The sequence below is a fragment of the Ostrinia furnacalis genome, unplaced genomic scaffold (assembly GCF_004193835.3).
Source record: "Ostrinia furnacalis isolate ACB-3 unplaced genomic scaffold, ASM419383v2 OfSCF1808, whole genome shotgun sequence".
Taxonomy (NCBI): Eukaryota; Metazoa; Arthropoda; class Insecta; order Lepidoptera; family Crambidae; genus Ostrinia; species Ostrinia furnacalis.
The window spans coordinates 192844-216215 of record NW_021132047.1 but is presented as its reverse complement, the minus strand read 5'-3'; the positions used below and the strand labels follow the sequence as shown (position 1 = coordinate 216215).

General features: G+C 41.1%; 1 protein-coding gene across 4 annotated transcripts; it reads right to left on the bottom strand.

The window, feature by feature from the left end:
* Positions 1–298: 298 nt before the first annotated feature.
* Positions 299–22205, bottom strand: AspRS (aspartyl-tRNA synthetase). 4 transcript variants are annotated; one of them, XM_028305902.1, is made up of 14 exons: positions 22066–22205; positions 19792–19919; positions 17811–17973; positions 17012–17147; positions 14277–14454; positions 12437–12581; positions 11283–11343; positions 10429–10519; positions 9789–9955; positions 7056–7171; positions 6181–6335; positions 5222–5333; positions 2469–2528; positions 299–450 (listed from the first exon to the last, which is right to left on the bottom strand). In XM_028305902.1, the coding sequence occupies exons 2-14, from the start codon at positions 19903–19905 to the stop codon at positions 347–349; spliced, it is 1602 nt and encodes a 533-aa protein (XP_028161703.1). In that variant the 5' UTR covers positions 19906–19919; positions 22066–22205; the 3' UTR covers positions 299–346. The 4 variants fall into 4 exon arrangements, with proteins under 4 accessions (XP_028161703.1, XP_028161707.1, XP_028161706.1 ...); XM_028305906.1 differs by lacking the exon at positions 22066–22205 and adding an exon at positions 21872–21955; XM_028305905.1 differs by lacking the exon at positions 22066–22205 and adding an exon at positions 21773–21865.
* Positions 22206–23372: the final 1167 nt, after the last annotated feature.

Sequence of the window (23372 nt, the reverse complement as noted above, 5' to 3'; positions counted from 1 at the left end):
GTATTTGAAACGGACGCGCGCGATAAAGTTTTTCTGTTCAGACAACATTCCACGCGGGCAAAACGCTAGTATTATTATAAATGCGAAAGTAACTGTCTTATCTTGCTTTCACGCCTAAACCACTAAACGGATTTTGATGAAATTTGGCATAGAGATAGTTTGAGTCCCTGGAAAGGACATAGGATAGTTTTTATCCCGGTTTTTGAAACAGGGACGCGCGCGATAAAGTTTTTCTGTGACAGACAAAATTTAGACAAAAGCCGCGGGCGGAAAGCTAGTGTAAAAATAAAACTCAAAATAGTAAATACAATATATTTGTAAACAAAAGATTACAAAACTGTCTTAACTAAGGCGTGATTCTCTTCGGGTCGCGCGGGAACATGGACGTCTTGCGGATGTTCTCCAGGCCCAAGTACAGCATCACCACTCGTTCTAGGCCGATGCCGCCACCTGAGAGAATAGGCGATTCAGTAGGAGTATGAAGCCCGGTTCGTGAGCACGTAGAATTTTGTCCAATGACCCCAAGCTACCCATCCTTATCACTCGCGCGTAATTATGTTGCTGTCGCGCTCGCACACTCACTGCGGGCGCCCGTCGCACAGTCGCGACAGCAATATAATTACGCGCGAGCGATAAGGATGGGTAGCTTGGGGTCATTGAACTAAATTCTACGTGCTCACGGACCAGGCTTTAGTACAGTTTATGAAGATTTATTTACTTGCTAATTTCATAGTCAGTTTGATATTTGATGTTGCGACTTTGTTGTATATTTTTTATTTAATTTTGACGATCACATTACTGATCTCAACATCGATCAGAAGGCAAGATTGATCTTAATTTTATTATACAAATGATCTTTGGAAATCTAATAATCGACCGTTGCAGTAACGAGAGATTTTGTCGCATCACTAGTAGATCAACTGACATATAGTTCCAAAATACTGAACAGTAACTGTCCTATGCATGACATTGACAGTGGGGCGCCACCGTCAATACCGGAACGCTGGTTCCGATTTTTGCCATGTTGGAAACCATATAGTTGAACGATGGTAGCGCCCCCCTGTCATTGAGTTTGGCGGGACAGTTCAGCGTGGGTCATCTATACCTAAATTCTTTAGAAATTTCCTCAAATGTAAACAAACACTTGTGCACACAATAACACCATAATCACTTACGTGTTCATAATATCATACACATTATTTCACAAGCCCATGAAACCAACTTTATTCTCACGATTATACAAGATTGGAATCAATCTTTAAACAAATTATTTTAGCAAAATATGTGGACGTTGAAAATTTGTGAGACTTGTCAAATTGACTTGAAGTTTAAAATTATGTGATAAAGATGACCCACGCTGAACTGTCCCACCAAACTCAATGACAGGGGGGCGCTACCATCGTTCAACTATATGGTTTCCAACATGGCAAAAATCTGAACCAGCGATCCGGTATTGACGGTGGCGCCCCACTGTCAATGTCATCGACAGGACAGTCCAGTATTTTGGAACTATATCTCCATGTTGTCTCTGACATATCAGTGTTGTAACCTGTAAGTCATAGACAATAATTGGTAAATTTAATCGATTTTATTTCAATTATTCAATCATTTTTATTATTGATTGCATTTAAATAGATTTAAATAGGGTCTTAATCAACAATGTATTTTTTCTTCATTGAATTTACTACTAATTGTTTAATGCACTGCTTTATAAAGCATTATAGGTACGTAAGTACTACAATAATTTCAATCCGCGATTAACGAGAGGTTTTGTCGCCTCACTAGGGCACAGATTATAAATGTTTTAATGTCAGTTGGCCATATTTGTTTACATATAGGGAAATTTCTAAAGAATCCGACTTTAGGTTGCACAAGAGTTAAGACAATCAACACAAGCAAAGATTTTGTATCTGTATACGCTTGTCGCGCTGACGTCTTGCATATATGTGCCTGTTTTGTGTACAGAATAAAAATACTAAATCACTGAGTACAATAATAATATGTGCTCGCCCCAACTTTCGTTGTGCGGCTTTATAATATATGGACAGTTGCAACAAAATCAGTAGACCACATCAGCAAGAGAACAATAAATATAGAGTGGTCCAGACCAGACTGATTTGCTTTGAAAGTTAGCTGGACCCATCAGATATCGCCAGGAGAAAAGTGTTAAAAATATTTTATTTTTCACTTTTATACACCCTTGGCTTTAGAGGGCAGGGCAACTTCATAATAAAAAAAATATGTCTGCTTTGGACTATCCTGTATACGAGTTTAATATCTAATAAACTAAGTACTTGTCCGACACGCAAGAAAGTGATTCTGGTGCTCAAATGATAATACTACCCTTATTATGGACTAACATCAAAATCGGGAAGAAAAACTTACTTTTCCAAACTAACTGACTGATTAGATGTAAAAAATATTTTATTATCATACGCATGTATGCACATTTATTATTAATCTCTTACCAGCATGCGGCGGGCATCCCAATCTGAATGACTCGATGTAAGCCGCGATTTTGCTTATATCTGAAATGAAATAGTAATAGTATTATTCATTAATGTAGTAATAATATTGTCACCCGGCAAACGAAAAGTCGAGGGTTCGATTCCCACCTACGATTTTTTCAAGTTCAAGTTATTTCTAACTAGCTTTTGCCCACGGCTTCGCCCGCGTGATAATTTGCTTGTCACAGAAAACTTATAGCGCGTGGCCCCGTTTAAAAATTGGGATAAAAATCTATAACAAATTTTATCAAAATCGGTTCAGTGGTTTTGGCGCGAAAGCGTGTGGCGTGACAGACAGTTATTTTCGCATTAAAATATTAGTAGTTAACCCTAAAAAAGGGCAGCAAGGTTCTGGAGTGGAGGCCACGTACCGGAAAACGCAGCGTAGGACGTCCACCCACAAGGTGGACCGACGACCTGATACAGGTAGCAGGAAGGCGCCGGATTCAGGCCGCTACCAACCGGCCATTGTGGAAATCATTGGGGGAGGCCTATGTTCAGCAGTGAACGTCCTATGGCTGAGATGATGATGATGATGAGCGCTTCGAGACCAACATTTGGCAGGTGCTGAGAAGAAGCGCCGCAACAAACTCAGTCACCACTGTCTGCCGATAAGCCGTCTAAGATGCAACTCTTAGACTAGGCGCAGACCACTAGAGATGGGTTTCCACCCGGGTAAAAACCCACATGAGGGTAAAAACCCAATAAAAACCCGTTTCATTCCACCCGTGGGTGTTTACACCGGGTGAAAACAAATAATTTTATAATTATTTCAATTGGTATCTTTTCTTTATTTTTATTGAATTTTTCTCATTTAAGTTTATTGATTAATAAGTAATAAATCAAATTTAACACTAATATGCATTTATATCGTGGCCAAATCGTAAAATTGATCACGTTATGATGATGTGACCAATCCCAACTAATATTATAAATGAGAAAGTAACTCTGTCTGTCTGTCTGTCTGTCTGTTTCGCTTTCCCGCTTAAACCTCGCAACCGATTTTGATGAAATTTGGCATAGAGATAGTTTGAGTCCCGGGAAAGAACATAGGATTGAATAACATTTTTATCCCGGTTTTTGAAACAGGGACGCGCGCGATAAAGTTTTTCTGTGACAGACAAAATTCCACGCGGGCGAAGCCGCGGGCGGAAAGCTAGTTATTTTATAAAATGGTGTTCTTTCAAGAATCGTTGAACCGATTTAGAAGAAATTTAGTAGGAACACAATCATTTGTGATCATGGCAAGGACATGGAGGGGGGGAGGGGGGGATGCCAAAGATGCCAAACTCTCTCTTTGATGACATTACGGTATAAAGTTACAAATAACAACACCAACTACAAAGTACTTCTGCTTAAAAACTTGAAATCGAACCGCCCTTCCACCACTATAACGCATTGTAACGTTTTTTAAGACCTCCTCTCCCCCCAAATTGCATTACGTAACACTAGAACGCCCCCTTAGCAACAAATACCACTTCTCACTTTAAAAAAACGTTATTTTTGTTTTCACCCACCAGAATGGGTGATAATGGGTAAAAACCGGGTTTTTACCCAAATCACCCAGTTTAAACCCAATCGGGTGAAATGGGTTTTTACCCACTACCCATCTCTAGTTGCGGTAGTACGTGGTGACCTGGAAGTGACATAAGATTCCACGCGTAAGTGTTTATTTCGTGATTTCCGATATTGGATCATTGTAAACATTTTTCACATTTTTTACAGTAATTTCTTCCTAAAAAGTTTTACCAGTATTTACACTTATCATTTTTAATGATACCTATGTCAAGAAATAAAGATTTTACATTGAGTTTCATTGAATTTGAGCAAATTTGTATTTTTTGCTTATTTAGAAAGAGAGAGTCTGCCCACAGAGAGCGAGATAGTGATACATAGTTTGTGCTTCAAATAGGTATTCGGAATGTGGCCTCCATTTTTATCTGTAGCTTCATGGTGCTGCATCTATCTATATCTGTGCTACTCTCACTCATCTGTGGTAATCACAGATATGGATAGATGCAGCATGTGTCAAAAATTGTATGAAGCCGAGCGTGCCACTTTTTAAACGTCATTAGTGTCATTTTAGCGAATTTTAGTGATTGCCGCAACGTAAAAGTAATCGTATCATCGTATTGCATTTGCAAAGTCATCGAATGATATCGTGCGACTCGATTCGAAAATTTATTAATTACGATAAAACTTATAATTTGTTAAATACAAAACCAAAAACATCTTTATTTACCTTTTTAAAATAAATTAATTCTTGCAAATCATCAAATCTCGTTATTTTTTTACCCTACCAGCGTTTCAAGACATAAATTTGTCAAGTGCATGAATACATGCATCAGTGTGTGTCTTATTGTTATGAGTAAGTACGGTTCCTTGGGATCGGTATGAGTGCACCACATACAGGGACCATAGTTTTAACTCGTAAGAGTACATCGCAGGATATGTATTAAAAACAATGCTACTTTATATAGCCTGACCAGGAANTTCATTAATTATACGACTATCTTAATAGTTATACAATCTTATACTGCAGATTTATTCACTGTGGATACAAGCCTATTGGTAATTAAAATAATATGCGCACTCCCATACATGCCCATACTGATCAACTGCCCGACTAAACTATCGGCCGACGAAAAATCGATGGTTTGCGCCTAGGCTTAACGTTAAAACTTTTAATAATAATGATATGTTCTAAAACTCACCGATGGCGTGGTGCTTGGCCCTCTCGGTCAGGAACTCGGGGTCGTGTATACGTTGCGCACCGCTTAGTATCTCTTCGCCACGCATAAACATGTCGTATGAGTTGGAGGACTTCTGTAAATGAAACCGTATTTGCTGAGTATTAGAAGTCGTTTTACAATAACTACTGATAGTGTTTACGTTGCGCACCACTAAAGCCCGGTCTGTGAGCACGTAGAATTTTGTCCAATGACCCCAAGCTACCCATCCTTATCGCTCGCGCGTAATTATGTTGCTGTCGCGCTCGCACACTCACTGCGGGCGCCCGTCGCACAGTCGCGACAGCAATATAATTACGCGCGAGCGATAAGGATGGGTAGCTTGGGGTCATCGGACAAAATTCTACGTGCTCGCAGACCAGACTATACACACCACAGTATTTTATTTTGTACGAGTAGGAGTTGGAAGACTTGTGAACGAAACCGTATTAGCCGAGCGCGTTGTTATTAAAATAATTAAAAGAGGAATGAGATAGAGCAAAAGGAAAATTGAGAGAAAGATCGAAAGGGGGTACGAACAAAGGATCTCTCTGCTCGCACTCCCTTTTAATCAAAAAGACAAGGAAAAAAGCGAAAAGTATAACGAGACGAGACAGGAAGCTAAGAGAGGGAGTTCGAAAGAGAGTAAAAAATGAAGAAAAAAACAGTGAAAAAGGGTGATAGAAATAGAGAGTAGGCGAGACAGAGTGAAAGAGAGAGCTAACAAAATATAGTTCGTTTCATCCACGAATACGCGCCCCACCATCCTTCCGCTAATGTTCTCGTGTTATCGGTACACGCTAAATGCTCCATGAGTGCACACGCACACTACAGTAATGCCTTACGGCTTGCTCGGACCACACTCCCCGCACCCCGCGCGACCGAGACCAAACATTGCTGGGGCGCGTCCGGGTGGATGAAATGATCTATAAATATAAACTTACCGGGTTGTTAGGATCCGGCATGGTGTAGAAAGGCCGCACCGCTAATGGGTACTTGTCCAAGATATAGAAATCGGTGTCGTATTTAGCCTTCACCAGTCTTCCCAGCAGCTTCTCATCGGGTGTGGATAGATCGTCTTCTTCGCCTTGCGTTACGCCTGGAATCATCATCATCATCAGGTCATTTAGTCAGCAGGAGTAAGACTTTTTCCACAATTGGTTGTGGATAGGTCAACCTCTTACTAAAATCATAATCATCATCAGGTCATTTCACATAAGACAAAACTATAACGATAGTAACTTTTAAAGGGCTCATCATGAACATCATTTCAGCCACCATAAGCGAACATAGGCCTCCCCCAATGATTTTTATATTGACCGATTGGTAGCGGCCTGCATCCAGCGCCTGCTACCTTTGTGAGGTCGTGTGTCCACCATGCGTGGACGTCCCACGCTGAACTTTCCGGTACGTGCCCTCCAATCCAGAATTTTGCTGCCCCATTGGCTGTCAGTTGCCTGCCCAATGCTTGTTAGCTTGTTAATCCGTCGGGCTATGTCAGTGAGTTTAGTTCGTTTACAGAGGGCCTAATGTGAGTTTCTATCAATGAGCGCGTCAAAAAATGACATTAAATGTATGACGGATTGTACAGCGCCCCTAGTGGGAAACGTTCAAAAACTAAAATTTTCATACATTTTTGATGTAAACTCACACTCAGCCAGATCTCCTCACTTCTGATTAGATCTCGTAAAGAAATACCGGGCCTTTTCGATTTCACCCAGAACCTCGGCTTTTATTGACATTACACTACCGTCCGCCGTCTTCAGCATCGTCAGCTAGCTTTGCCCAATAGATGTTTAATATAAAAATATAATCTCACCAGCCTCCTTCAGCATGTCGATGGCCTGTCTAAACTCCAGTCTTAGTGGAGGGTCGAGGAATTTGAAGGGCTCCACGCGGTACTGCTGACCCACCGTCGCTATTTCCGCTGCAAACCTTTCAAAGATAATAAATAAATAAATAAATACACTTTCACACCCACAAGGTGGACCGACGACATCATGGCCTAATAAAGGCATAAAATGTGTATTCAATACACTTTATAAATAAGGTTTGAAATGTTTTAAATGTTTAAGTTAGCTGTAAGTATTGTGAATCTGTCTTTTCAATTTTAAATTATCAGTGAAAACTCATAGGCTTGAGTAAAACTTATTATTTTTATGCTACTGGTATCATAATATAAGCTGTATGTTTTCCTAATAAAGAAAATAAAATAAATAAATCATAAAGGTAGCAGGAAGGCGCTGGACGCAGGCCGCTACCAACCGGGCAACATGGAAAGCATTGGGGGAGGCCTATGTTCAGCAGTGGACGTCCTATGGCTGAGATGATGAAATACATTTTCCATCAGAAATGACATGAGCGAATATAGCAGGGGCGGGGGCACATACATTGCCTACCTCATGAAAGACACGGCCTACCTCACCAGATTATACACTGCCCACCTCATTAAAGAACAAAAATACCTGTTTGTATTATTATTATTATAAAGAGCTGTGCATGATTTCTTACTATTGACAAAACATGAATCTGGACAACACTTAATTCAAAATATTATTATATTAATTATTTCACTTGATATAAAATGTTTTTAATTGTATAGATTGAAATTGCTTCATGATATTTCCATGCAATATGAAATTGGCTTAGTAGGATAATGAGCTTTTTCCTGTATTCCATCTGTACCTGTACCCTACTTAATGGCAAATAAAATGTTTGAGTTTGAGATTGTGGTTTTCTGAATAAAGAAAAATAAAATAAGTATTAGCATGAGCGGTATGATGATGGCTGATGAAATGTGATGGGACTATATCGCGTCTTGATGATGATGAAGTAATAACACTCAAATGGCACGTATTGGAGTGGAGGATCATGATGATTAAAGCCCGACCAGGAACATAAAAACCCTCGCCATGTTGCGGAAAACTAATGGTACTAATTTCTTTTAATGGCAACAGTTACTGAAAACTTCATTGTCATGTCACCTTGCATGTCATTAATTTGCTGTCAAAGTGTAAACAAACTTTATTTTAAAAGTGTGCAATTGATTTTGTGAATTAAATTGCTAAAAACTTTTTATAGTCGTGAAAGAAAAGTGGTTCACAATGTGTTAAAGTATTTATCGAAGAGAAATACTAAGGTTTCGGACAATATTTTCATTGAATTATGTCTCCGACAAAGGTTGTCAAATTGACTGACATGTTTATCGTATAGTACAGTCCACTATGAAAATTAACTGTGGTTTGTTTTAACTACCTATTTTAAAGTTTTTTGTCACTTTGTAAGTATTGAATTTTATGGAATTGGGAAAGAAGAACCGAGTTTGAAGCGTTCATGAGTAGACATTGCAGTTGAATATTCAAGTTCTGAATTTGATTATTGATGAATAATAAAATAAATCCTACTAGCTCGATTGATGGTTTCATTTAATTAATTTAAACCAGGTTACCTATATAATCTTCTTTCGTTAATTTATGAAAATATCAAATTAGCCCGTAATCCTGAATTCTGTGGTACATAAAGTTAGCCTATTAATTTAACACAGGTACGACTGTACTCAGTGTTGCACTATCAAATGCATTTGACGCGCCTCTATGCCAGGGTTTTTATGTTCCTGGTCAGGCTATACAAAGTTTATCAAACAGCAAGTCAAGGATAATAAATAAATAATAGCTTTATTTCTAAGAAGTACAAAGGCTTCTGCACTAAGCTAACGCTTGTATCGCAGCTGCCAAATAAAACAACTCTAAAAAGTAAATTACTGTAGCAGTCGGACAAACAGTTTGACTTTTATAAGCTAGTGGAAAAAAGATAAGGTTAGAATGTCTTCGGTTTCAGCATGGAGGATGGTGATTTGGCACTTAAATGGCACATCTTAGAGGTAGCACTCACTCGTCTCTCAATCCCCTGAACATATCAGTGAAGGTCTGCGCGATGGTGTCCACTACCTCATGGTAGTGGTGCTTGAAGGCCATCTCCAGGTCAAGACCCACGAACTGTGAGGTGGCGGTGCGTGTTGGAGGAGTGATGATGATGGGGTGTGATGTGCAAGGAGGATGATGATGATTTGGCACTCAACTTAAAAGTCACGTCTTGGACGATGATGATGATAGAGTGTGATAGCGAATGATGTTGATGCCAGCACTCAAAAGGCGCACGTTCGTGAAGGATGATGATGATGAAGTGTCTTTGAGGTAGATGATGATGATGATAATAACGATTTGACGTGTGATGATTTTGGCACTCAAATGGCGTATCGTCTTAATGATGATGATGACGCACTCTAATGTCAAGGTTTAGAGATTTCGTTTTAGTTGGATGATGGCGGTGAAATGTAAAAAGACTCAAATAGCGAGTCTTGGAAGATTTTGATGATGAAGTGTCTTGAAACGAATATTGAAAATGAAGTGTTACAGGTTGATGATAATAAAGGTTGGTGAAGGATAATGATGATGAAGGAAGAGTAGTGGCGCTCTGGAGTGTTGGATTGGAGAAAGATCAGGATTATGAAGATGATGATGATGATAATGACGAAGTAATCGTGAGAACTCACTCGTCTCTCAATCCCCTGAACATATCAGTGAAGGTCTGCGCGATGGTGTCCACTACCTCATGGTAGTGGTGCTTGAAGGCCATCTCCAGGTCAAGACCCACGAACTCGGTGAGGTGCCGGTGCGTGTTGGAGTCTTCAGCTCTGAAGACTGCACCTACTGTGAACACCTGAAATGTGGGGGTAGTTTAATATTTCCTAAAAGAAAGTATCAGTACATCAGCAGGTCATTGGGATAGATTTTTGACCTCGTTCATCGAATTTTGAAAATTATACACAGCCTACCTCATCAAATTATAAACAGCCTACCTTATCAAATAATACATGACCTATCAAAGTACGAAATGATTACCTTATTGTAGTATTATACGCACTATCTACCTTATTGTAATGTTCACTCTCTACCGTATTGTAATACGCACTCTACATAATAATAATACACTGCCTACATCTTTAAACTACGCACTGCCTACCTCTCGGAATCACGCACTGCCTACCTCATCAATTTATATACTGCGTATTTTATACACCTTATCAAATTATACACTACCTCATTTAGGTACAAACGGCCCACCTTTTTGTAATACGCATTGTCTACCTCTTCAAAATATACACTTCCTACCTCATCACACACACAGCTTACCTTATCAAAGTCCGCCGCGATGGCCATCTGTTTGTACAGCTGAGGACTCTGCGCCAAGTACGCGTTAGACTTGAAGTATGATACCGTGAACCCGTTACTACCTTATTGTAACACGCATTGCCTACTTCTCGAAATCACACACTGTCTACCTCATCAAATACACAGCTAACCTTATTGTACGCACTACCTACCTTATTGCACGCACTGTCTACCTTATTATATTAAGCACTGTCGACCTTATTGTAACACGCACTACCTATCTTTTGAAATTACACACTGCCTACCTCATCAAATACACTGTCTACCTCATCAAATACACAGCTTACCTTATTGTACGCACTACCTACCTTATTGCTCGCACTACCTACCTTATTGCACGCACTGTCTACCTTCTTGTAACACGCACTGTCTATCTCATTAAACACACTGTCTACCTCATAAATTATACACTATATACCTCATCACACACACAGCTTACCTTATCAAAGTCCGCCGCGATGGCCATCTGTTTGTACAGCTGAGGACTCTGCGCCAAGTACGCGTTGGTATTGAAGTACGATACCATGAACACGTTACTACTTTATTATAATACGCACTGTCTACCTTATTATAATACGCACTGTCTACTTTATTGTAACACGCAATACCTATCTTTTGAAAATATACATTGCCTACCTCATAAAAAATAAACTATCTACCTCATCAAATACACTATCTACCTCATAAGCTATACACTGCCTACCTCATTAAATACACAGCCTACCTTATCAAAGTCCGCCGCGATGGCCATCTGTTTATACAGCTGAGGACTCTGCGCCAAGTACGCGTTGGACTTGAAGTAAGACACAGTGAACACGTTAGCGCCGCCTTCGGACGCCGCGGAAATTATCTTGGGCGTGTGGATCTCGACGAAGCCTGGAAAGAACATCATCAGGTCATTAAGGACGTAGCACACTTCGTATCGTATCGTTTCAGCCAAATGACGTCCACTGCTGGACAAAGGCCTCCCCCAAGGTTTTCCACAATGAACGGTCCTGCGCTGCCCGCATCCAGGCTCTTCCCGCGACCTTTACCAGATCGTCGGTCCACCTAGTAGGAGGTCTGCCCACGCTACGTCTTACAGCCCGTGGTCGCCACTCGAGAACCTTCCTGCCCCAACGGCCATCGTCTCTACGAGCTATGTGCCCCGCCCACTGCCACTTGCGGATCTGCGGATCTCTTCATTTCTGATTCGATCACGCAGGGAAACTCCGAGCATAGCCCGCTCCATCGCTCTTTGGGTGACCTTGAGCCTTCTTATGTAGCACACTTATCAACCCGGAAAGAGATCGATCTCCATACTGCAACGGATATCCTTTTGCAAAAATTCACATACCAGCTGCGCTGGTGAAATAAGCTGCACCTCTTTTCAACTTAAGACCACATTTTATTGTAGTACCACATTATCTCTGTGAATAAATTTTAATAATCTTTGAAACGCACACTTATTCGCACCATAAACGTTTCGCCTCGCGGTTGACAGCGCGCTAAAGGCGATGACAGCTCGTTAAAGGCGATACGGTGTTTGAAAAGCAGGGGGAAATAGGTAGACGTAGATTATTGGTGGAGAACATCATTAATCTACACTTAATATTATAAAGAGGAAAACTTTGTTTGTTTGGTTGTAATGCTCAAAAACTACTGGACCGTTTTTAAAAATTCTTTCACCATTCGAAAGCTACATTATCCACGAGTAACATAGGCTAAATTTTATTTTGGAAAAAAATAGGGTTCCGTAAAATATGTAGATAATATAGTCCACGCGCGCGAAGCCGCGGGCGGAAATCCTTTATAAGGCAGTGGGAATATTCGACTTTACGAATTTCGTTGCGGGTCCAATGCCAGTTCAACTTTCCCCCGGGACAAACTTGGCCTTCACTGGTTGGGTTATTGGCGGTCAAGCTGTAGATCCTGGCTACACAGGAGTTGCAGCGGTGGGAACGAGAGGTGGGAATGTTCCGTGACTGACCTTTCTTAGTGAGTATGTCTCTGAACAGGCGACACACGCCGGCCTCGATTCTGAAAATGGCCTGATTGGCCGGAGTACGCAGGTCTAGGACGCGGTTGTCCAGCCGAGTGTCTTGGTTCACGCGGATCCGTAGAGCTTCTGGGTCCTAGATAGAACGAATTACAATATTGGTGAGTGATCGAGTGTTTGATTTATGAAAAAAGGATTCTATAGATCGTTTCATCCACGAAGACGCGCCCCACCATTCTTCCGCGAATGTTTGAGTGTTATCGGTACACGCTAAATCATCCATGAGTGCACACGCACACTACAATACTGCCGCTCGGATTGCTCGGATCACACTCCCCGCACCCCGCGATTCCCTCCACCATAAATTGGTGGTGCGCGTTATAAACCATAAAGTGGTCATCTACGAATGGATGAAACGATCTACACATCAGCCTAAAGGTCATACACTTATCAACCCGGAAAGGGATCAACACCACCAACACCTGTCAACCGCGAGGCGAGGCGTTTACGTTACGGTGCGGATAAGTGTGCGTTGCAGTATGGAGTTTCATACAAAGAATAATGACTCGAGTTGATACGACTATGATCCTTTTCCAAATTGATAAGTATGCTTCGTCCTTAGTCTAAATTTGACATAATAGACCACCCATTGATTAATTTTGATTCTTATGTAGAATCGGTCAATAGTATAGACAATGATGTCAAAAGCAGAATCGTCAAATGTAGGCTATACCGAAAAAAATGTGTTTTGATCATATTTTTCACAAAACTGCACTTCATCATCATATTTTTTCAGCCATAGGACGTCCACTACTGAAAATAGGCCTCCCCCAATGATTTCCAGATGGGTCGGTTGTTAGCGGCCTGCATTCAGCATGGAATGCTGCCTTTTTCCTGTAACCTTTATAAGGACATCAAAGTCGCTGATATATCCCGAACAATTAGCAAGCTGATGTGGTAATGCCAGGGCACATAGCAGACAGAACTGATGGTCGATGAAGAATCAAGGTTCTGGAATGAAGGCCACGTACCGGCAAGCGAACGCAAAGTACGAACTGCTTACCCTATTGTAATAAGGAATTATTGTACGCACTTTCGGAATTATTGTCTACCTTATTAAATACACTGCCTACATCTTCAAACTAAGATGCACGTGCCTACCTCATCAATTTATACACTGCGTACCTCATCAAATTATACACTACCTCATTTAGGTACGTACGAACTGCCTTTAGGTACAAACTGCCTATCTTATTGTAATACGCACTGCCTACCTTATTATATTACGCACTGTTTACCGTATTATGCTGTCTACCTTATTGTAACACGCACTAACTATCTTTTGAAATCACACACTGCCTACTGTTCTGGAATGAAGGCCACGTACCGGCAAGCGCAGCGTGAGACATCCACCCATAAAGGTAGCAGGAAGGCGCTGGATGCAGGCCGCTACCAACCGAGTGATGTGGAAATCATGCAAGCCTATGTTCAACAGTGGACGTCCTATGGCTGAAATGATGATGAATCGAAAATAACTGTTTACAGGGCTAAAATGAAGTGTCTTTAGAGAACATGTGCCTTCGAATCTATGGTATAGGTGCCTACGTAAAAGTGTCATTTATTTCAAGTCTTTAGAGTACGCGCACACCGTTGATTTTTCGTCGGCCGATAGTTTACTCAGGCTGTTGATCAGTATGGGCATGTATGGGAGTGCGCACACTACGCCGATTCGATTTGGCCGATTCTTCATACAATTTGAAATCGGGCACAACTATCGGCCAACTAAAAATCAACGGTGTGCGCCTACTAAGGTTCAAATTGGTCTACTCACGTCGTTCTTCTCAGGCCTCGCAGCGTCTTCTATCTGCAGCGGCAGTTGCGCTCGCGCCGCCGAAACCACCCACACTTCGTCGGCGGCCAGTTCGACCGAACCGACGGTGCAGGCTTCCACTGGAGACGCTGTCTTGACGACGGTCGCGTGCACGTCGATTATGGACTCTTTGGTGATGCTATAAGACACAATATTGCTTGGGAATGAAGAAACTTTAAGGAAGAAAATAGCTTGTAGGTTCGTCGCCAATTTGGTGATGACTTTGGGATAACTAGAATGGTTTCGACGCTACCGTTAAGCGCCGCCGTGGCCTATTGGTTTAGAAGTTGCTTAGCACGCGACAGGACCCAGGGTTCAAATTCACACAAATTACAAAACTAAAAAAATTTTTTCTATCTTACTGGAGATTTGTTGAAAATGTTCGATAGACAGGTTTTAGATTTCTGGAAGAGTCAACTGCTAAATATCTCTATCTGAGACCGTGACTCAAATAATCTGACAGATAAGTTCCTGAATGGCCTATCAGGAACTTTACCAGCAAGATGTGACAACTTGGTAACCTTAACTGCCAGATATCTGGGACCTTTGATAAAACCAAAAGTCTGTTTATCCGACAGATAAGTCCCTATCAGGAACTTTATCAGCAAGATGCAGCCTTTATCTGAAAGTTTGTAAGCGAATAAGTGACTCTTAAATGCCAGTTGATACTGTTTAACAAGAGTCACCACCCACACTTCGTCGGCGGCCAGTTCCACCGAACCGACGGTACAGGCTTCCACTGGAGACGCTGTCTTGACGACGGTCGCGTGCACGTCGATTATGGACTCTTTGGTGATGCTATAGGGCACAATATTGTTTGGGAATGGAGATACTTTAAGGCAGAAAATAGCTTGAAGGTTCGTCGCCAATTTGGTGATGACTTTGGGATTACTAGAATGTGATGTGTAGTTTCGACGCCACCGCTGAGCGCCGCCGTGGCCTATTGGTTTAGAAGTTGCTTAGCACGCGACAGGACCCTGGGTTCAAAATCACACAAAACACAAAAATAAAAAATTTTTCTAAAAGTATTTTCGATCTTCCTGGAAATTTGACATTAGACGTAATAGTAAATGTAGAGTAGATTTCTGGAAGAACCTCCTCAACTGCCAGATATTTCTGTCTGAGACCTTTGGTTGAAACCAAAGACTCAATCAATCTGACAGATAAGTTCCTACCAGGAACTTTATCAGCAAGATGTGACAGCCTTTAACTGAAAGTTTGTAAGTTTATCTGGGACCTTTAGAGAAATCAAAGACAGTCTGACAGATAAGTCACTAATGGTCTATCAGGAACTTTATCAGCAAGATGCAGCCTTTATCTGAAAGTTTGTAATCGAATAAGTGACTCTTATTGCCAGTAGATACTGTCCAACAAGAGACTACACCACCCACACTTCGTCGGCGGCCAGCTCCACTGAACTGACGGTACAGGCTTCCACTGGAGACGCTGTCTTGACGACGGTGGCGTGCACGTCGATTATGGACTCTTTGGTGATGCTATAAGGCACAATATTGCTTGGAATTGGTGAAGCTATAGTGCAGAAAATAGCTTGCACATTCGTCGCTTTGGTGATGGTAGAAGAGGATGAATGCACGTCGATTATGGACTCTTTGGTGATGCTATAAGGCACAATATTGCTTGGGAATGAAGATACTTTAAGGAAGAAAATAGCTTGTAGCTTCGTCGCTTATTTGGTGATGCTAAGATAGGATGAATGCACGTCAATTATGGACTCTTTGGTGATGCTATAAGGCACAATATTGCTTGGAAATGAAAATGCAAGAAGGTGCAATTTAGCTTGTAGATCCTGGCTTGACTAGGGGCAAAATGTGATGCGTAGTTTCGTAGACAGTGATGAGCGACGCCTTGGTCCATTGGTTTAGAAGTTGCTTCGCACGCGACAGGACCCAGGGTTCAAATTCACACAAAATTAAAAAAATATTTTCTAAGTACTTTCGATCTTCGTGGTTTGTTGTAATCTTACAGATAAGTTCCTAATGGCCTATCAGGAACTTTATCAGCAAGAAGTGACAGCCTTCCAAATCTGCTATCCAAATCCTGTTATAGATATAGTCTGGTCCGTGAGCACGTAGAATTTTGTCCAATGACCCCAAGCTACCCATCCTTATCGCTTGCGCGTAATTATGTTGCTATCGCGCTCGCACACTCACTGCGGGTGCCAGTCGCATAGTCGCGACAGCAACATAATTACGCGCGAGCGATAAGGATGGGTAGCTTGGGGTCATTGGACAAAATTCTACGTGCTCACGGACCAGGCTTTAGTTTCATCCATGAAGACGCGCTTCACCAATGTTTGGTCTCGGTCGCGCGGGGTGCGGGGAGTGTGGTTCGAGCAATCCGTAAGGCATTATTGTAGTGTGCGTGTGCACTCATGGATGATTTAGCGTGTACCGATAACATAGAAGAATGGTGGGGCGCGTCTTCGTGGATGAAACGATCTATAAGCATCAGTAGACACTGTCAAATTAGAGAGTCGTGCTCCGTACTCCTGCAGTGGAGACTTACGCCCGTATTCACAAACGATGCTTGCTTAAGTGAAGCAGCAAATCGAACGCACAACGTTGAATAGAGCTCTGTGATTGGTTCATGTGTCACCCTGAGCGTCCACGCGCACTGTGAGACCTCATAGTAATGTTTGTGAATACGGGCATAAATGACCTGATGACGATACTCACTTGCCAACAAACTTGACCATCTGCTTGCTGACTTTCCGGTCTTCGTTCACGCTGACTAACAGCTGTACTGTGCTGAAACTCTGTCGCAGCACTGCGAAGCACTGCTTGCCTTTAGCTCGCGAGGTTTGTAGACGAGCTGGTGACAGATAAAACCCATATTTAATAACCAAAGTCTTTTCAGATTACGGCGCACCTATGTAGATAAAAAATGCAACTTTCAAATTGCACGAACATTCATAGTCTGATGTAGCAATTGGTCTTGGTGGCACGCCCTGATACATCCTTGTATCCCCGCCCTGATGATCGTGACGTTAAATCGCAGTTTTTTAGTTTAATTAAAAGGGGTTTAATTCATGTTTTTTACAGTTGCATGAAGTATTGGGTATATTATTCATCGGTATTATTCATAAATAAAAGTTAATCGCTAAATATTTTAGCAAAATTCGAGAACTACTAGAACAGGAAAGAAACCCGAAGGAGGTTTTTATATCTAGAGTGAAAAAAATCTCCGAAAACTGTAAAAAACCCAACTGAGGAAACGCAGTCAGAAGTTGTTATAAAATAATAATTCATTCTAAACTCCGGACGCCGAGTACGTAGAATTTCGTCCAATGACCCCAAGCTACCTATCCTTATCGCTCGCGCGTAATTATATTGCTGTCGCGAGAGTGCGACGGGCGCCCGCAGTGCGAGTGCGAGTACGGAATTCTACGTGCTCCGCGACCGAACTTTATTAAAGTATTTAGTTTTTAAGTAGTAAGTAGTTTAGTTTATAAGTAGTAATTTTGACTATAATCACCTCTAACCCACACAGAAGCACCATGGTCCTTTGGCGTGAGATCCACCACGTCTTTATACACGCGGTCGCGGTGCTCCCCGGCCGACTGCAGCAGTTTGTACGCGCCGTAGCGGCCTGCTGACACGTCTTCTTCGCTGGCGGCTGCAGGCTGCTCTGATGATGCCTGAGACATGAGGATACAGTTGGTATAACGCCATGTGGAATAAGACCTTGACTCTTTCTGTTTATGTAAGAGACGACTAAGGAACATAAGAACACCAGGAGCACAACCAGTGCGGGGAGTTTAACCAATTCCTCACTAGAGAGAGGAGATATGGCTGATTTGGAGCAGGCAGCAGTGTGCAAAAAGCAGCAACATCCGCCAATAACAAGTCACAACACATGACGATCAAGATCACTCTGTCAAGCAAGGGCAAGAGAGTAAATTTTGGTACAAAACACTGTGGAAAAGGCCTACCAACCCTTCCTGTGGATGACGTAAAAGGGCGACTCGCTTCTAGTGTCATGCAGATATGGTCACGCATGCGAGATTGCCCGCATTTAAATAAAGAAATATGCGAACATCAGTGTTTCACAACATGAGTGTAAACCTACTGACACGTCATTTTCCTGGATGTAAGGCGACTAAGGTACAAAAGAGCGAAAATGTGGTCTTCCCAACCCATCTAACCAGCGTTGGGAGAGTAGACCAAAGCCACGTCTACGCGCCGTAGCGACCTGCTGAGACATCTTCTTCGCTGGCGGCTGGTGGCTGGTCTGATGATGCCTGGGAGACGAGGATATAGGACTTTACTTAGAACAACGCCTTGTGGAAAAGGACCACCTCTACTCTTCTTATGGATCACGTAAAAGGCGACTAAGACCATCATCTCAATCTACAAATTTGAGAACATCAGGAACACAACCTATCTGGCCAGCGTGGGGTGTAGAACAACCAATACCTCCTCCTCACTGGATGGAGGGGACTGGTCTGATGATGCCTGGTCTGAGGATTTATTTTATTCGGAACAACTAGGAGTGTGGTTCCAGCCGATAACCCTGGGAGGCGAGGATATACTCAGCTAAATAGCAAGCAAGACAAAAGCCTTTGACCAATGTGTTGCCAGTGATGGTATACGGGTCTGAGACGTAGTCGCTTACATTCGGCCTCATAAGACTCAAGGTCACCCAAAAGGCGACGGAGAGTTTCCCTGCGTGTTCGAATCAGAAATGAGGAGATAAGCAGGAGAACCAAAGTGACCGACATAGCTCGCAGAATCGCTAAAATCAAGTGGCAGTGGGCGGGGCACATAGCTCGCAGAGCTGATGGCCATTAGGGCAGACAAGTTCTCGAGTGGCGACCACGGGCCGAAAGACGTAGTGTGGGCAGGTCCCCCACTAGGTGGATCGATGTTCTGGTAAAGGTCGCGGAAAGTGTCTACTAACTGGTCGTTGTGGAAATCCTAAATAGAGGTCTTTGTCCAGCAATGGAAGTCATTTGGCTGAAACGAACAAACGAAGTGATTACTGCCGCCCATAGACACTCGCAACCCCGCATGTAAGGTATGAGTAAGTACGCTCTCTTCTCAAAATATTGTAGGTCGTATCGGTTCATCATCATCATCATTTCAGCCATAGGACGTCCACTGCTGAACATAGGCCAATCCAATGATTTCCAAAATGGCCGGTTGGTGGCGGCCTTTATGAGGTCGTCATTCCACCTTTTGGGTGGACGTCCTACGCTGCGCTTTCCGGTACGTGGCCTCCATTCCAGAACCTTGCTCCATTACAGTTCCTTAAATGTACCTAAAGTACGGCCAACTAGCAGCGATACAAAAGGTCGATACGACTGTCGAGTTGACAATATATTCTGTCTCTTCCCATCTTGTGTATTTGTCGTAATGTCTCGTTCTCCCGCCAAAATATGTCAAAGTCAGACGGGTTCACCCATGATATTAGGTTTGTTTACATTTGGTATCGCTTCTCGTTGGCCGTACTTTACCTTGTGCTCAGCCTTCTTCTGCTGTTTCTCTGCAGCCTTGGCGGCTTTCTTCGCCGCCTTCTTGCTGACGGTGTCGCCCTCTGCTGCGGCCTGCGGATCCTCTGAGACCACCATGGTTTGAGATTACGCTGTGAACATTAAAAATAATTATTATTACTTCTGAAGAAAATCACCTGACTTGCCTAGTAAAAGTAATTTATTTTGAAATTTCAAATGAAATAAAATTACTTTTGCTATTTCAAATCCAACTATCCAACTAATATTATAAATGCGAAAGTTTGGATGTCTGGAAGTTTGTTACTCTTTCACGCAAAAACTACTAAAAGGATTTTGTTGAAACTTTACAGTATTGTTGTTTGTAACCCAGATTAACATATAGGTGCCGATCAGTGACACTAAATTTCACGCGGGTGAAGCCGCGGGCAAAAGCTAGTAAAAATAAATTACTTTCCAATTAGAAATGCCTTTTGGTTCCAGCAGGGTAGAATAGGACCAGTCCTACCCTTCCTGGTAGATCATTGGTTCCCAAAGTGGGGGGCGCGCCCCCCAGGGGAGGCGCAAAGACCTTTAAAGGGGGACGCGGGCCATATGTATAAAACCTGCGACCGCTGAGAGAATGCATTCCAGACTCCACAATACGACCAATAAATAATCTTGACTGGAGGAGGGGGAGCGCGGAATTTTTTGTATGGTCGAAAGGGCGCGTCTCAAATAAGTTTGGGAACCAATGCTGTAGATTAAAGAATAGCTATTGAAAAGGCATATAAGGGACAAATATGCAAATGTCAGGCCTCCCCAAACTATCTGGCCTGGTGGGGAATGTTCACCAAATTCTACATTTACCCGTGATAAATTAGGTTTATTTAAGTACTCTCTTAACTTAAATTCATATTTTTTGTTTATCACATTGGATGTCACCTACAAAATGATCAAACAACAATATTGCAAATGCACAAGTTCAAAGATATCTCTTATCAGTAAAATTATTGCAAACACTTGATAAATACTTGTAGTAACCGCTCTAGTGATATCATACTTGTATATTGATACTGTTGCTTGGAGGATATTGTATGTACAGTAGAATCCCGACTATCCAGATCAATTAAAACCAGGGGTATTCTGGATAATCGATTTCAAAGTAAAATCAAACAATAATTAATTAACTTTTACTGAAAAAAAGTGTTCTATATACATCATTTAGATCATTGGGTGAATCAATTTCTTTTAACAAAGAACCAAGACGGCGTCTGAACGTGTTACGGTGGCGGCGTTGAGCTAATCGCTAATCGGCTATCCGGATAATCGAAGTCTGGATAATCGAGATTCTACTGTAATTTCAGCAATGATAAATGAAATCAAAGAATTTTAAAGAATGTATGTAAACACAAACCCCTTATTACAAAACAGTGAGACTCGGGACGAACACTGCTTTATAATGACATTTCCATACGAAACATCAGTTTAGGCCAGAGTTCAACCAGAGTCTAACTTTTGGTAATAATGGGGGCAAGGCATTTTGCATGGTTATAAAATCCATTATTATGCATGTAGTCTGATATTAGTACTGGTGTGGCAGCTGTACTTGAATAATATATCAACAGTTTATTTACCACATGCCATGCAAAAAATTTGCTTAGATTATACCAGAATAAATACATTTCAAAGCTTGTACCATTTTTCTCTTTATGTTGACCTGTATTGTAATATATTTGATACCAAATAAATATTTTTTCTTTCTTTCATTTCTTTGTTTAATTGCACAACTTTAAATAAGAAAACTAGTTGGAAGTTGCATTCATTTTGATACAGTTGCATCAGCCATCATCAGAATAGTGTTTTAACATAGATAGAACTTGGAATGTACCTAATATTCTATAACTTTCAATATCCAGTCTTGTGTTTAAATGTGATGAAACAACATAATAAATGAGATGTTTCCTTCCTGACAATTTATGGCAGCAAGGTTCTAAATATAGCTTACCTTAATTTAGTTTTAGTTTATCCTTTGATAAGTAGCTTACTTTGTTACTGAACACAACTTTTAACATTATGTACCTAGATAAGTTACTTAAAAACTTACGTATCTTCAAACTGTAGAACCAAATTATAATTTTTTATACGAACAACTAAAAACGTGACGGTTTGAGTCACTAAATAACTACACAAACAAATAAAATTTGCATTATAATGTGTATAGTTTCATCATCAAAGTTTTTGTCGTACAAGCTGCCAATTTTAACAGAAAATAACTGATATTCTGAAGAATTTACTTACGTAGTATGTGCGTTTATAGAATATCACTGTTTGTATGCGGTTAAAATTCCAACTTTAACCGCAATTTGGATATTTTAAAACACTAAAATTAGGTTAAGTCCGGTCGGTGGTCACCTTTCTTATCTAATGTCAAAGTGACAGTTGACAGTTTGACACAACAGCTGACGCGTGGCACAGAATAAATATACGTACGTACAGTGCGGATAACTTATTCAACCTACGGTGGCGCTAAGTGCGCTAACGTACGAAGTTCGTTAATTAGTGTTTTTAGGATTTTTATGCAGTAAATTAAGTTTATACTTAACTGATTACATAAATACATTACAAACTTTGTTAATAAAATAAAACAACTTTGATCTGTTCAATGATTTTGAATTAATTTATTTAAAACCTTTAGTTCTTCTTTTCGCCGATACTCATAGATAAGTTGGTGGTATTGATAATTCCACAGATATGGATTAGAATAGATACAGCAAGTTGATCGTCAAAGCGTGCCATTCCGATATGTCCAAATGGACATACATGGTCGAGTGATGTTCATGTAATCCGATTACAACAATCGGTTACGATGATTTTACGAGAACAGTAGTACGAACACAGTAGAAAGAAGATATTATTTACGGAATGAGAATTGTAATTAACAGCACAAGTAGCAAATAATTAATTAGAATAAAGTAGCAGTAGAAGAAGTATAAAGTAGCATTGTTTTTAATACATATCCTGCGATGTACTCTTAAGAGTTAAAACCATGGTCCCTGTATGTGGTGCACTCATACCGATCCCAAGGAACCGTACTTACTCATAACAATAAGACACACACTGATCCATGTATTCATGCACTTGACTTTATGTCTTGAAACGCTGGTAGGGTAAAAAAAATAACGAGATTTGACGATTTGTAAGTATTACTTTATTTTAAAAAGGTATATAAAGATGCTTTTAGTTTTGTATTTAACAAATTATCAGTTTTATCGGAATTAATTAATTTTGGAATCGAGTCACACGATATCATTCGATGACTTTGCGAATGCAGTACGATGATACGATTACTTTTACGTTGCGGCAATCACTAAAATTCGCTAAAATGACACTAATGACGTTTAAAAAGTGGCACGCTCGGCTTCATACAATTTTTGACACATGCTGCATCTATCCATATCTGTGGATAATTCTGTGGTTCCAATGGGAAGAAGAACAGAAGGTTTGCTCCGTTTTGTATATTATCTCGCTGTAATCAGGAAACTAGATTAATTAGCCATCCCTTAATGGTTCATTAGATGAATTCCCATGCCAAAAATATTAAATAC